Source organism: Cryptomeria japonica, chromosome 3 (assembly GCF_030272615.1).
Source record: "Cryptomeria japonica chromosome 3, Sugi_1.0, whole genome shotgun sequence".
Classification (NCBI taxonomy): Eukaryota; Viridiplantae; Streptophyta; class Pinopsida; order Cupressales; family Cupressaceae; genus Cryptomeria; species Cryptomeria japonica.
In genome coordinates, this window is record NC_081407.1 from 110,409,192 (window position 1) to 110,424,334 (window position 15,143).

The following is a 15,143-nucleotide window of genomic DNA, read 5'->3' on the forward strand; positions in this document are numbered from 1 at the left end:
AAAAGATTGGCATTGCAGAGCAGACAATTATGCTTAATCAAGATTGTCATTAGGCATTTGCAGATTCTATTATTGCAGTTCATTAATTTTAGATTGTACTTTGAATCTTGTTGTAAGTCAATGAGACTTCCCTGAGGGTTGTAGCCTTTTGGGTCATTATCTTTTGAGCAGTGAGCTCTAGACAGTGTTCCTGAATGCATGTGCATTCCCCATTGTAATATTTACACATACTACTACAGGGTATCATCTTTTTGTGGCTAGGTTCCCATTGTGGTTTTTCTCCTAACCGGGTTTTCCACGTCAAAATCTTGGTGTTGTTTGTTGTGTTATCAATTTTCTCATCTTTGTTATTGTTGTAGTTTATCAAATCTGCATTTGTGGTTAAGTTTGTAGATCCAGTGAAAGTTTGTATTTGTGGTTGCTAAACATGCAAAGTCGCGCTGGGATGATAGATTTCATAGCTAAGAATACCAAGAACATGCTTGAGAAGGATCGTAAGGGCAAAGCAAGAATTTATGCTTTAAATTTGTGTGCCTATCTATTTTGCTAGCTATATGTAAGTATCATAAATGATTTGGCCTCATAACCATTGTGAAATGCATTCATTCATTCAATCACTAAGAGAGTACAATGGACAACTAGTATCAAAACAAAGAGATAATTCACCTCCAAAGCTTGACATCATTACTCAGAAAACACTTAGATGAGTTGGTAGTGTAGACACTCAAAATTGTCCAGTCTAATTAAATAAATATTTTATTTATTTAATTATCTAAGCCTAATTCTTCTATTAATTAAATAAATTTTTATTTATTTAATTAATTCATTTATCCTCTTCTAGCCTTATTTCTCATTTAAATAAATACATTTATTTTATTTAAATTATCCTTTTCCTAAATTAAATAAATATTTTATTTATTTAATTATCCCACTTCTTCTATTAATTAAATAAATCTTTATTTATTTAATTAATTCATTAGCTTTTTCTACACATGACACATGTCATTCATCTCTTAATTCCTACACTACCTCCCTCTTTCATTATTTTGGTATTTCTTTTACCTACCCTCTAATCCTAGCCGACCTCTCTTTTTACACCTCTCAATCTTATCCCTCCATTTCATATTGTGTCTTCTATTTAAGAAGATGCCTCCTTCATTATCAAACCCTAATGACTAATCTTGAAGACTCGGCTACACTACGATCCTACTTGCAACCACATTCCGTTCTTTGTTGAGCTCTTGTACATATAAAAATCTGAGAGCAAATATATCAAGCAAGATCAATGGAGATAGGAAGAATGGAGATCAAAACCCTATTGGACATGTGATGGTATAATCTTTGTGATTTCATGTGATTTGCATTGTCTTAGGTAATCTTCATATGTTATGGTGGATCTTTGTTGATTGTTAGGCTAGGGTTTTGTGGTTGGAATTCATTTAGCCTTTCAATATTGTTATTATTGTTATCCATTTTCACCATATACAGGTAGCACATTGAGAAGATCATTCAACAATCTAAATATGGGTGATGAGGACGATGAGATATTTACACTATTGAATGATCTTTGAAATGTTATTTAACAAGCATGTGCGTTAAAGTTCTCTTTGTCTACCAGTGTGGAAGTATATAATGGTTTTTTAGAGCATCTTGTGATGATTGGGTACCTGAGAATTGAAGAGCCTCAAAGGCTGAAAGTGGTAGATAATACAAGTAATCACTTAATTCTTGGTTTGATGGCAAGTTGTCATTTGATTTCTGAAATCCAAAACTTCTACCTTGAAGACTGTCAAAGAAGTTAAGACAAAGTTTAGAGTAGCAAAATAAGATGTTTTTTCTTTCAATGGCAACCTATCTATTACATTTTTACAAGTTGATGCAGATGCAACAAACAGAAGTTTCGAGTGATTTGTAATGAAACAATTGGGAGGATCAAATTATAATATCAAACACATGGATGATTTAATGAAGGTTGCTATCAAAGTTGGAGCTTTTATGCTCCAATTACCAAACTATCCAATGTTGGTCATCAAAAGTAGAGACTTCGTGTAGGTTCAACAAATGAGGTTTGTTATTTCCCCTGTGCTAAGTCATCCCCTATGGTTGTATGTGGGCAAGATGTTGTGGACAACATTGGGTTCTACCAGCGGTGTGCCCTAGTGTGCAAATTTTATGGGCTTTGGCCCTCCTTACTAGACCTCCATTGTTGGGTGAGTGACTCTTGGAAGCCTTTGGTTGCCTATAATATTGAGTTATTTCCTTGTGCCAAAGGCTTTTTTATTGCATCTTTTACCTCTTTAGCTAATAGGGATTTAATCTTGGGGAAGTTGTGGGCTTGGGGTGTCCACCCTCTTTCTGTCAAGCCCTGGACTACTACCTTCAACCCCCTTAGTGAACCACTTAATGTGCGTCCAGTGTGGGTTCGTCTCCCACATCTTCCCCTTCATTTTTGGGAACAATCCTACTATGAGGCCATTGGCAAGTCTATTGACCACTTCTTGATGGTGGATGATGATACCTCCTCCATGGGTCACTCCACCTTCACCCGCATTTTGGCTGAGATTGATGTTGTTTCGCCCCTCTCAGGTGATGTGGTTCTTATGGTTAGGGATAGGCCTTGGACGCAATTGCTTGTCTTTGAAAGTCTCCCTTTTCGTTGTCGAAAATGCTTCTCTACAGGACGCTTGGCTTCAGATTGCTCTCTCTCAAAGCAAGGGTGTTGCGACCTAGTGGATCATTTAACTATCTACACTTCTGAGGAGATTTCAGATGGCTCAAATGAGGAGTCTCAAGATGCGTTAACAACGGCTACCCCTTCGACTCTGCAACCTTGTTCTGCGGCTTCTTTGCAACGTGTTGCAGTTTCACAACCACCTTTGGATGTTACCAAAATTGCCTCTATTATGGTACCTATCCAACCCTCTGCAACTCCTATGTAACCTATTATTGATTCTTTTGGTCATATTCCCGTGGAACCCCTTCTGAATGATCTTTCACTTGATGAGCCTAATGATTGTATCACCTGGACAGGGGATTGTCGTAGGCGAAAGGAGAAGTCATCCCCCCTTTCACAAAACCCTCCCAAACAACACTCGGGTGCTTCTATTCCTCATTGATTCGGGTTTGCTTTTCTTTTGATCTTGCAAGCTCCTCTGTTTGCCTGTCTAACCTTGTTTTGTGGGACTTGCTCCCTTAGTTTTTCTTACCGCATGTGGGTTGTTGTGAAGGGTCAACACCCTAATTTTGTTGCTTTAATTATCAAACACAAAGGAAAAATACTCAAAGTTCTTCACATAGGAATAAAAGATTTTGAACCTAAAGTGCATTTGGCTATTAAAAAAGATTCAATGTAGAAGACTCAAAAGATATTATATTTAATTTATCTATTATTTTAGTTTAAAAAAATATTATTTTGTTATATTGTAGTTAATATTAAATTATAATAATTACAATCATATTGTTATATTATTCTTAGTATTACATTTTAATATTTCTATTAAATTCTTTATAAAAGAAAAAATAGAACTAAACTATTTTTAATATATTATCATTGCAATTTTATTTTAGATTATTCTCATTTAATTTGAAAAATTATTATATTTTTATAGTATAATCATTAATTTGATTTATTAATTAATTATATTATTATATTTGTTTTTATTGTTCTTATCAATATCCCTTTTTAAACAATTTGACATGCAAATGACAGGTAAATGCATGAAATATGTCATGTTTAAGTTTTTGTGAAGGTGTTATTTTATTACTCCAAATAAAATAGAAGCTCGCCACTTGTCTCCATCTAGATTCACAACTTTTAAAAATACATTTTATTTCAGATGATTCTTTTCTATTATAAGATATCTCTGAGCATATTTTAAATATTTTTTTTAATATAGATATACTAATTATATTTTTATCTGTATTATTAATCCTTACCCTAAACCCTAGAAAAAAAGTGGATTTTCTTGACATCCACTTCATCGTATAACGCTTCTCACTGTAATGATTTATTTCAGAATCATTTTCATTTTACGGTTTATTCTTATTTTAATAGCCGTAGAATTTCCATTTGCATTATTCATTGGAGGCCAAGTGTTGGAAAAGTATTTGTCTGAGAGGAGAACGAAGGCTACTGAAATCTTCCTTCAAATCAAGGCATGTTATCGTACTCAGCCCACTTGAAAAATAAATAGCAATGAAGTTCTGTTAACTTTGTATAGCATCGACCTTCAATCTTCTGTAACAATTTTATATGTTTCATGAGTGTTCACTTATCTTTCACTGTCTTAATTGTATCAACCTTATGAAAACGTTATATATTTTTTATCCCTACATTTAACCAAAATAAAGCATTTTTGTGAAAAACAATTATAGTTTCCTATTGAAAAAATATAAAACCTCTTTGGTGAGATAAGTTCTTCAAGTCTCATACCTTCGAGATAAAAAACAGAGAGTTCAGCTTTGTTTCAAATAATTTAATATTTATGAAAAAAACCCTAAAGAACAAATTATGCAAGTTAATTTTTGTTTTAGAATTTAGAAAATTAATTAAAATCTAGGAGCTTCCCCTGTGAATTTTTCCATCTAGTGTTGTTATAAGTATTACAAGTATAATCTCGAAGCTTCACAACTCGCAGTTGTTTCACATATTGCATTTCATTCTACTAGCTGCAGTGGACGTAAAAGAACCACCATCCATGCTCGATAAATCAAAATTCAACTAACAGTTTTTCATAATTACTCTTGCTCATATTTTAATTGAGATAACGTTGTGCTATATTAAAATCAAACTTGTGAATTTAAGACATTCAAAATCTTTGGTAGATTGGCATATGCCTGCCATTGTTAGCCAAAGTTCATGACTGAAGGCTGCATGTAGGCTGGGACTTCCCAAAACAACAAACGTATTCCTGTGTTTTGGAACTTCACTCAAACATTTTGGCCTCAACAAAAAACACTTTAAAAATGATTCGTGTCTTTATTCAAAATAGCAAATCTTTGCCTCTATGCAGTATATTGCAAATGCCAATTATCTCCAAAAGCATCAGAGGATACAAAGTTAAGACAATTAGCGCAAGATTCCACCATCCACTCTAAGTAGTCTTATATCCAAATACGTGTCAAGAACCTGGAGAACTACAAAAATTATATTTACTTTTAATTAAAACATCGCTACTTAGAAGGAAAAAACTTTAGGACTTGCTCATGCACCATAATGAAATTAATCTGCTTTGTTGCTGATGAAAGAAAATTTTGAAAAGTTGAATAGAAATTTTATTTTCTGCATTAGAAATCATGCCAATTACTCATAAACATTCGTAAATCTGTTGTCTCCTCCACTTTATTTTGAATCATGAAAAACAGAACTTGAAAAACTGGTCAATGACAAATTTATATCCACTATTGTAATGCATTCCCACTTGAACATATTAAAATTTGAATTTCTTCTCTACTCGTACATGCCATTAAATGAAGTGATCTCATCGACTCAATGTTCAGTTCGATTCACGCATAACACGAAAGAATATTAATATATGCGGTCAGGGTTTTTTCCATATTATCTGGATATTTGATATTATATGATAGCACATCCAAGAATTCTCTACCGTACCCATAAAGCTTGAAAGCTGTCTATAGTAAATAACAGAAAAAAGGGTTCCCCGATTGATTGCACATAGCAATGTGGCATGTGCCCTTCGTGGATAGATTTTAATAAAGTTTCTCCTTACTCTTCTTAACGAGTATAGTCATTCAGGATTAATCCGGCATCTCCAAAATAATTGTATAGTCCTTTATGCCTAGAAATTAGCTTGTCAGTTTTAAAATCAGTCATATGTTAAATTGTGCGCCCTGAAAACTAAGTCCAAAACTGCCCCGAATAGTATGAACAGTTAACACAATCCACAGAACAAAAATCAAAATGTGATACCCTCCAGTAAGTACTTCCAAATTTAAACTGCTCTCAAACACTACAAATAAATTTATGCCGAAGACATTACGGATGATGCAATTATTAATTAGAAGTGTATGATGTGGAAGAAGCAGAGTGTAATACTCAATACCATCTTAAACAAATGCAACTTCCCTATAATCACACTGATACAGACGAGTCTTTATGCTTCATATCATATTTGAAATCTTTGCTGATCCTGCTTATCCATTGACAATATCCTTGGTAAAGTAGACAATTCATTATTTCTTTGTAGCTAATGATTCGCCTACAGTTTAATTTACAAATCAAAATCTACATATTAGAATTCTCTAATCATGAATGTTATCTGTGAATCTAACACCTTATATTTGAGAGAGCTCAAATATATCGTAGAAACTAAAAAGCACAATTATTGTAAAGTTTCTTTAAAAATGCTACCCATAATTAGGCACACTATACATTCTTCTATCAAGCCAATAGCTTGATGCTTATTAGCACTAGGGATGCCAGTAGAAAATAATGTTCACTCCACCAGATATATAATATTTGACATTCGTATATGGCAACCATACAAGATTGAGACTGATTTGAACAGTTTTGTTCATATGCGTAAACATGCATGCCGCCACGTTGATTTATGGAAAACTTTGTCCAAAGGATTCTGAAATCTATCCTCATTAGACTTCCAGTCATCCTCTGCAAGAAGATTTTAAATTATCCTCTCAAATTTTTGGAGGACAATGTAAATTTAAATTGGCTGTGAGAGTCTGATCATCAGTAGTTGTATCAAGATCACTTTCAAATTTAGAGCAGATTATTAACAGTTGCAGTAACAGAATTAGTCCGCCGCAAGTCCTGCATTCCACACATCAATATGCACGGCAAAGCATTCAAAATTGAACTAACCCGAAAAGTTAATTAGAAGAACTAGCCAAAAAAATTATTTTAAAAAGCATTGTCTGGCAATACAAACCTGAATGATGATGTCATCAGGAATGTGTGGCAGTACTTCCCTTACCATGTTGGTCATTGCAGTTATGCGGGGATTTATCATGCCGGCAGTATTTGGCATACCATTGTTGTCTGCAGTTTGTCCTGGCATAGCATTTCTAATGCGTACACCCCCTACAGCTGTTCTTGGCCTGCCAGAGAATGTTGTCTGCACCGAACCACCGTCATGTGGGGACATTGACCACAGTCTCCATGCATTGTCATCAGATGATGTGGCATGTGCATAGGTTCCACTGACACCAGCAAGTTGCCTCATCATCATTTGAACCCTACCAAATCCCACAGATCTCATTCCTGTTGAGGGACCAGCACCATCCAACCCTGCATTTGGCCAAGGATTCCCCCAACCAGGATCAAGTCCCACACCCCTGGAAGATGTGCAACGAATGATTCTTAAGACCAGACAGTAAAAATAAGAATACGTATCTACAGATAAACTCAGAATACCAATAGATCCAAAAGTTTGGCTGCAGATCTTCCTCAAAACAGTGTTTTACCTGATTTAGTTTATTCAACCATTCCTACATCATGATGTTTCTAAATAGATAATCAGCAGCTTTCAACTAAAGTATAATTAGATTAGTTAATCAGTCACAAGAAACAGATTTCTGTTTACATTAATGATATCAATGGAACAGCATGAACATTGACATCTAATATAACCAGGAACTTCTCGTAATGTATTGAAATCCATGCATTAACTTCAAAATATTTAACATAACATTCAAAATTGGACAGCAGAAATGTTACATTGAGAATATCTAATGGCAGAAATTATTTCCATGAACCATTAGGATCAAAGTTATATATCAGCAATGATACTTCCATGATGTAAAATTTGCATTCTTACCTTGTAGAAGACGGTGGAAATTACTTCACCTTGTAGTTTATAGAAATCATGAAAATATAGTATAACATATATTGTTTATGCTAGCTAGATCAGACAACAAAAGTATATATTCTGAATCAGATTAAGATGTGAATTTCCATACAAATTCCGCTAGAAGGATGCATAAGAAACTTGCACTCTGTATTTTAGAGACGCCTTAAATGATAGAAACTCACCTAGCTCAGGTTTGTATTGCTTTCAAGAAGACCAGGTGGCTAGAGTTATGATATCAATTTCAGACAGAAGCTTTAACAATACAAGACTAGACTAATGAGAAAGAAGTAGATTGTGCTAGTCTCAAGAGTTCCAATGAGCATTACATGCATCTTTTAAAAGGGCATTTGGGATTTTTTTTGTAATGCATTGTTCTAGGCAAAGTTTGGAAACTCAAACTCAACATGTACCCAGTAACCCAAAATTTTGACTCAAAAAGAATGGACAAAGACTCAGCTTATATAAAAGGAAGCATAATTACTCAAAAAACAGAAACTAATGCATTTAGAGAACATATATGGTCATCAATTTACTCTTAAATCAATAAATTACATAGTCCCATGGAGTCTAAGAGGGGGATCAAGAGCTTAGATTTGGGGACATGAGAACAGCAATAGGCAGGATCCTAAAGTTCGAGGTATAGTGCCCCTAGCGTTCCCTATCATGGTACAAGAAAGGATCAAAGACCGCGATCAAAGGGTGCAGCTCCCAGAACCAATACCAAATTAAGGCATTTGAGACCACCTGAACTTTCACGGTGCATGCAATCTTTCAGAAGTTTATAAATATATTTTCATTTTTTCTCCAACACCAAGTCCTCACTAGTTTTACCAAATCTTAATTCTTCCAATCCCTTATCTCAGTGTGTTTTTCTCATGTGGATCTTAAAGACCTTTTTTCTTGGGCAAAATAAGACCAAAAATGTCAAAAATGAATTGAACTGCTAAAATTTGAGTGGGTTTTGTTATAAACTATCACTACATGAGTACACAAAAAAACTCGTGCATCCAAGTGAAAAATTCAATCGATTCCCAACGACAAACTTGCCAAGAACTCAACCTGACTCGCCCCTCACTTAGTTCACAAAGTCCAAGTCATGGTAAGTCAGCTGAGTACTCAGCAAGTTTTTCTAGTATGGTTCTATGAATAACCTCGTGTTGTACACCAATTATGGTACACCCTTCGTAACTGTAACACATGATCATGGTGGCTGTTCAGAACAATTTCTGTAAAATACCATTAAGCTAGTAGGTAACCTTGTTTGGGGATGTATCTTGTTTCCTATTAATAAGAATTTGAGCATTAAGTTTTTGGTCATGCTCCACAACCACCAAAATGATTACTGTAGATAGGAAAACTTTGATCTTTGATTCATTTCTTGCATGACCCAATAAGTTTTTGCAACTAGTGTTGTCCACCAAATTGTCAATCTATAGATCTGCACTGCCAAAGTGGGTGTTCCAAGTTTGCATGGCTCATCAAATCAGGTCATGTTAAAGGAAATATGGCCTCAAGACAAATGGCCCATTTGATTATCTTCTTTGGTGGCAAACTTCAAACAATATAAGAAGGAAGCCAAAGAAGAAACAAGAGATCCTTACAAATTGTTGCTCAATAAAGCCCTTGTGAATAAGTGATGAATAGTGGGACGATGTGCCATTATACGTTTGCAAATTGCGTCTTTGTCAAGTAGACCATTCAAAGCCTTGTTCCCTTTAAGTTAAATCTAAAAAGAGGTCAACGAGGGAAAGGCTAAGTTACCAGTTCGGGTTCGGATTCGGGTACGGATTTGCGGATTCGGCAAAACAAAAAAAAATCTTGGGTACGGGTATATATATATATGTTCAAACATCAAAATTATAAATATATATGTTCACAGTTCAAACATACAATGTAACTTTCCCATACAATGATACATAAATGATAACAAATAGATCATAAATCATAAATCCATAATTGCCAATACCAGTAAATATTCTAATATTCATATATCGTAAATGTAATATCATATTCATAATTTGCAAAAAAGATAATATTCGAGTTTCAAGTTTCAACTGATTCAAGTTTCAAAATGTGAAAATGACATGACACAGTAAAGTATAAAAATTTAAAAAGCATTAAAAAAACTGGTTTTATTTGTTTTTTTAGTTTTCTGACCCGTGGGCCCTATTTCAAGGAACCCACGCGCTTGGGTTCACCCGGGTCTGCCTAAGTTTGACCTGGGTCCCACCTGGATCCTGCCTAGGCGGCTGGGTTATGTTGATGTGTCTTTTGTACACGACCAAACACAGAATAAAATACCTAAAGGTACCCTATCCTCTCTTGAACAAAGTTTCCCGACTGCTGAAGATTTCGCCGAAGGATCAATCGAGGCAACTCCAAGGTTCTTGTATGTAGGTTCTCTACGTGTGGATAAGCTTCTCGTGGTATGATGTGATTTTGCTGGAATCACAAGGGGACTTACGTTTGACTGCCTGAACGTTTGATTTGCTTTGGATATTGCTGGAACGTGAGATTTTACTAGTCCTAGATTTTGAAAAAAAGGAAAAAGGAGAAGGGTTGAAACGGGATCTATTTCTAATACTAAGAATGTAAGAGCAATGAATGACCTTTGATGAAATTCTAACTAAGTCTTGCTTTGAGATCCCAGAACCATCTCCACAAGGTTAGTGCGATCTTCTGAGGAAAGCTTTATGATGTTCAGATCACCACTACAAGCATGGACACCATCAAGATGATGCATATCAATGAAGAAGCGACAATTGAAGTTAAGCTTAAGCTAAATGATTCCAGTTGACTACAGAAGGCAAGTCTACAATCAACAAACTGCCGGTAGTATGGATATACAAATTTCACCATCGATCATACACATTTCTTCCATTCATCTAGTAACATGAAATCAAATTTAAGAAGTATAGAGACCATGCAAATTGTTGAATCAACCCATAGAATTCACCATTTCTTCAATGAAATTTACAAGTCCTTTACAACAACATCTTGGCAACAATCTTTGCCTTCTCTTTCTATTCTACTCTAACTATTTCCTACTCCAACATCTTGGCAACAATCTTTGCCTTCTCTTTCTATTCTACTCTAACTATTTCCTACTCTCTGACTATTCACTACTATCTATTCTCTATTAACCAACTATTAACTATTAACTAGATATTCTCTATCAACCCACTATTAACCTTTACAAATGAGGAGCCAGGGCTTATATAGAGAAACCCTTTACAAATAGACGGCTCTGATTGATTTAGAATCAATGGCTAGGATTACAAGATAGAAACCCTAATTAGGGTTTGTTACAACAAACTTCCTTAGCTAATTAGAAAATTACATTCCAAGGTTGAGGACCAATAGGAAGCAGGGGTAGGTACATCGAAATTTGTGCCGCCTCCGATAAATTAGGTACATTGAATCTGGTCATGCTGAGGTGGACCAATCCAACTGGAGGAGTGATGACTGGGATGCCACCTTGCCTGACACTTGTAACTTGGTTGATGTTGAATTTGATGATGCTGAGAAGCTAACTTTGATTAACTCTTCTAAGACTATCTGCTTCCTCAACGAACCCTTGCACTGACCTTATTTGATTCTCCTTTGTCTTTGACGTGATGGATGGGTGGTGTACCTTTCCTTGAAATGCTGGCAACGCCTTTCATTGTCATCTTGCGGTTCCTTAGTGTGGCGAAGTGAAGGTTCTGGAGGTAGCTAGCAATTCCTTGAACACCTTGAGTCTTCCCCTTTTGCTTGTGGAACATCCTTGACGATGATGGACTGGAATTGGTCGTCCTTGATGATGCTGGACTGGAAGAGGTCGCCCTTGCCTTGGCTTGGTTCTCTCCATCTACAAAATAAACCAAAAGGTGATTAAGTACATATGACATGTTCATTTCAACAAAGCATTTTCCACCTTAAATCATCAACAAGGAGACTTCAAAATAAAGTTCGCTCAAAATCCTTCCCAAGGACAGGCCCTATAAGAATTTCGCCCTAGACCCTTTGGAAGAGTCGAGTGATTTTTGCATTCCTGGCCAATTTAGACCTCATTTCATCATTATCTCACAACTAGCCCTTTTGCCTAGCTCAAACAGCAAACAGGGTGAAAAATAGGAGTTTCAAAGGATCTCGCCCTGGACCCTCTGGAAGGGTCAAGAGCGAAATTCTTGACTAAGCTCAAATTCCATCATTCTCTACTCCAAAATGCCTCCTAGACAAGCACATGCTAGCCTTCTCTCCACCAAGGCTTAGGAATTCATACCTTGACCTTCATCATGGGCAAACTAGGTGATTTTGGAAATTTCGCTCTGGACCCTTTGGAAGGGTCAGGAGCGAAATTCAAGTTTTAGGTCTCAATTCTTCATCTCCTTCACTTCAATTCATCTTGCAGGGCAAAGTAACATCATTTCAACCTCAACCACGCCTTAGGACTCAAAGTCCTAACTTGACACAAGGAGGAAATAGGTAGTTTGAAGAATTTCGCTCTGAACCCTTTGGAAGGGTCAGGAGTGAAATTCATATTTTGCTTGTTTTACTTCACCAAGGTCCATCTTTTTCACTTTCTTTACTTGGACTCTCATCCTTGGATCCCTCTCCCATGCTTGCAACATTTTGCTTGACCTCAAAATGACTAGAAAAGAGAATTTCGCTAGAAACCATGGCCACGAACAGGACCTATAATGGATTTCGCCTTGGACCCTTTGGAAGGATCAGGAGCGAATTTCATATTCAAGCTCAAAATTCGCATTTTTGGTGATCAAAAGTCTTTCCAAGGCAAACCAAAGAGCTTTTCTCACCTAGGTCTAGGCCTAACTTAGCACAAAATTTGAAGGATAAGATGGATTTTAGGGTTTTTCGCTTTGGACTCTTTGGAAGGGTCAGGAGCGAAAATCTTGTTTTGAGCGTATTCCTCCATCCTTTCAACCTCAATCAAGTCCAAAAGGCAAGAAAACATTTCTTCACACTCACCCAAGCTATAAAAACCCAAAGTTTGACTTATCTTGCAAGGAAAGTAGGTGATTGTAGAATTTTCGCTCTGGGCCCTTTGGAAGGGTCAGGAGCGAAAATCTTGGTTTTTCTCAATTCCTTTAAATTCATGGATCACTAGCAACTTGAAGTCATTCCTAAGGACTTCTCTCATCACAATTCACCTTAGTCTGCACTAGGCTTGGCATAAGATTGAGAAAAAAGGTGGTTCTAGTGAAATTTCGCCCTGGACCCTTTGGAAGGGTCAGGAGCGAATTTCCATTTCTAGGACAAAATCTCCACCTTTCATCGCTTTCAAAAATTCCCAAAGGCAAAAACGTGTCCATTCTTCCTTTCAACATACCTTGGATATTAAAATTTGATCAATCAAGGAAGAAAATGAGGGCTAGGTAGATTTTCGCTCTGGACCCTTTGGAAGGGTTAGGAGCGAAAATCTTGGTTTAGGCTTGATCACTCATCTTTTCAATCCCAATCTTGATTGCAAGGCAAAAATCCATCACTCTTCACCTAAGGAACAAGGTTTGAAGCCCAAGCATGTAAGCAAATGAGGTTAATAAAGAATTTCACTCTGGACCCTTTGGAAGGGTCAAGAGCGAAATTCATGATTTAGGCAAAATCTTCATCTTTCAAAGTGTCCAACTTCCTCTCAAGGCAAGAACGTACCAATTCACCCCCCAACATGCCAATGCCTAGCCAAAACAAGGAAGAAAATAAGAGCTATAAGGATTTTCGCTCTGGACCCTTTGGAACGATCAGGAGCAAAAATCATGTTTTGAGCTTGATTCTTGATTCTTCCAACTCCAATCCTCTTTGGGAGGCAAACATAGACCATTCTTCTTGCATCTCCACCAAGGTCCTGATATTGTCCAAGGGGAAAATGAGTGTTTTCAAGAATTTCGCTCTGGACCCTTTGGAAGGGTCAGGAGCGAAATTCAATTTTTGGGCTAAAATCCTTCCATTTCCTCCACCTCTAGTCATTCCCTTAGGTAAAAAACATGTCAAACACTTCCATACATGCCTTAGAGACCAACACTTAGCCAAAATTAGGAAGGAAATGAGGGTTATGAGGATTTTCGCTCTAGACCCTTTGGAAGGGTCAGGAGCGAAAATCTTGATTTATCCAATTCCCTCTCAAACTTGATCAATTTCAAGGTCCTTTCAAACTCTATTCATCATTTAAGGCAAGATAGAAGGTCAAATGGAAGATTTCGCTCTGGACCCTTTGGAAGGGTCAGGAGCGAAATTCCTCCTCTAGGCTAATTTCCATCACTTTGTAGTCTTAAACCTTCTCTCCAAGGCAAACATGCATCCAAGTCTCCTCAACTATGCCTCAAAAATCCAAAACTTGGCCATATGAAAGAGCAAAACAGAGGAAAAGGTGAATTTCGCTATGGACCCTTTGGAAGGGTCAGGAGCGAAATTCATGCTTTAGACAAAATCCACACTTTCAAACATCTCAAATCACTTCCTAAGGCAAGAATACGTCAATTTGCGCTTACCATGCCCAAGGAATCAAGGTTTCCAGTGCAAACAAGGAGAAAAAAGGTCTCTAGGGAGAATTTCGCTCTGGACCCTTTGGAAGGGTCAAGAGCGAAATTCACATTTAGGCTCAAATCTTGATTTCATTTCTCACATTTCTTCATCCAAACAAGTGTTTTGCCCTCAATAATACTTGGGAATGAGTTAGTTCTAAGTTTGGGTCAAACTAGAATGTCTTATGGAGAATTTCACTCTGGGAAGGGTCGGGAGCGAAATTTCGCCTTGAACCTTTGGAAGGGTCAGGAGCGAAATTTGACATTTTGGTCTCTCCGTCAGGATTCATGTATGGAGTATAACATTTAAGTATAAGTGACATTTCCTTCTTATACTTTAAGTTAGATTCCATATATACTGTCAAGATGTTTGAAAGTGGTTTTGGACCTCAAGGAGTTATAATGCAAAATCTAGGTTTTGGAGGATTCTTCAGTTTTCTAGACTTAGTCAAATTTCAGGATCAGGAAGACATTCCAGACAGCCAAATTTCAGGGTATTTGAAGATCAGGATGACATTCTAGACTTCATCACTCACCAATTTGACCTAACTCAAACCTTCAAGGATGATACTCACTCACCAAGCAAGACACAATTAGCAACAAGAGCAAAACCAGACCCTAAGGAAGACTCTCAAAGAAACCCTAATTCTGGGGCCCTGTGGACTCACCCTGGCTCAAGCAGAGCCTGCCATCCTAGTGATCCCCCTGGCGACACTCAAAATGCAAAGGCTAACAGACAAAACCCTAAAAAACCTAGAAAAACAAACCCCATAAAGCAAAAAGTAGGGGTCCCCAT

The 15,143-nt window shown here is 36.6% G+C and overlaps 1 protein-coding gene across 2 annotated transcripts in view; it reads right to left on the reverse strand.

Annotated features, from left to right (window-relative positions):
• Positions 1-6,128: 6,128 nt before the first annotated feature.
• Positions 6,129-15,143, reverse strand: part of LOC131064911 (E3 ubiquitin protein ligase RIN2) — a 69,042-nt gene continuing 60,027 nt past the window's right edge. The window contains exons 12-13 of one of the 2 annotated variants that reach the window (XM_057999241.2): positions 6,951-7,311; positions 6,129-6,787 (exon numbers count right to left, since the gene is read on the reverse strand). In XM_057999241.2, coding sequence (XP_057855224.1) covers positions 6,737-6,787; positions 6,951-7,311 — 412 coding nt within the window. In that variant the 3' untranslated portion in view covers positions 6,129-6,736. Of the gene's footprint in view, positions 6,788-6,905; positions 7,312-15,143 lie in introns of both variants that reach the window. The other variant, XM_057999240.2, reaches the window with a different exon arrangement.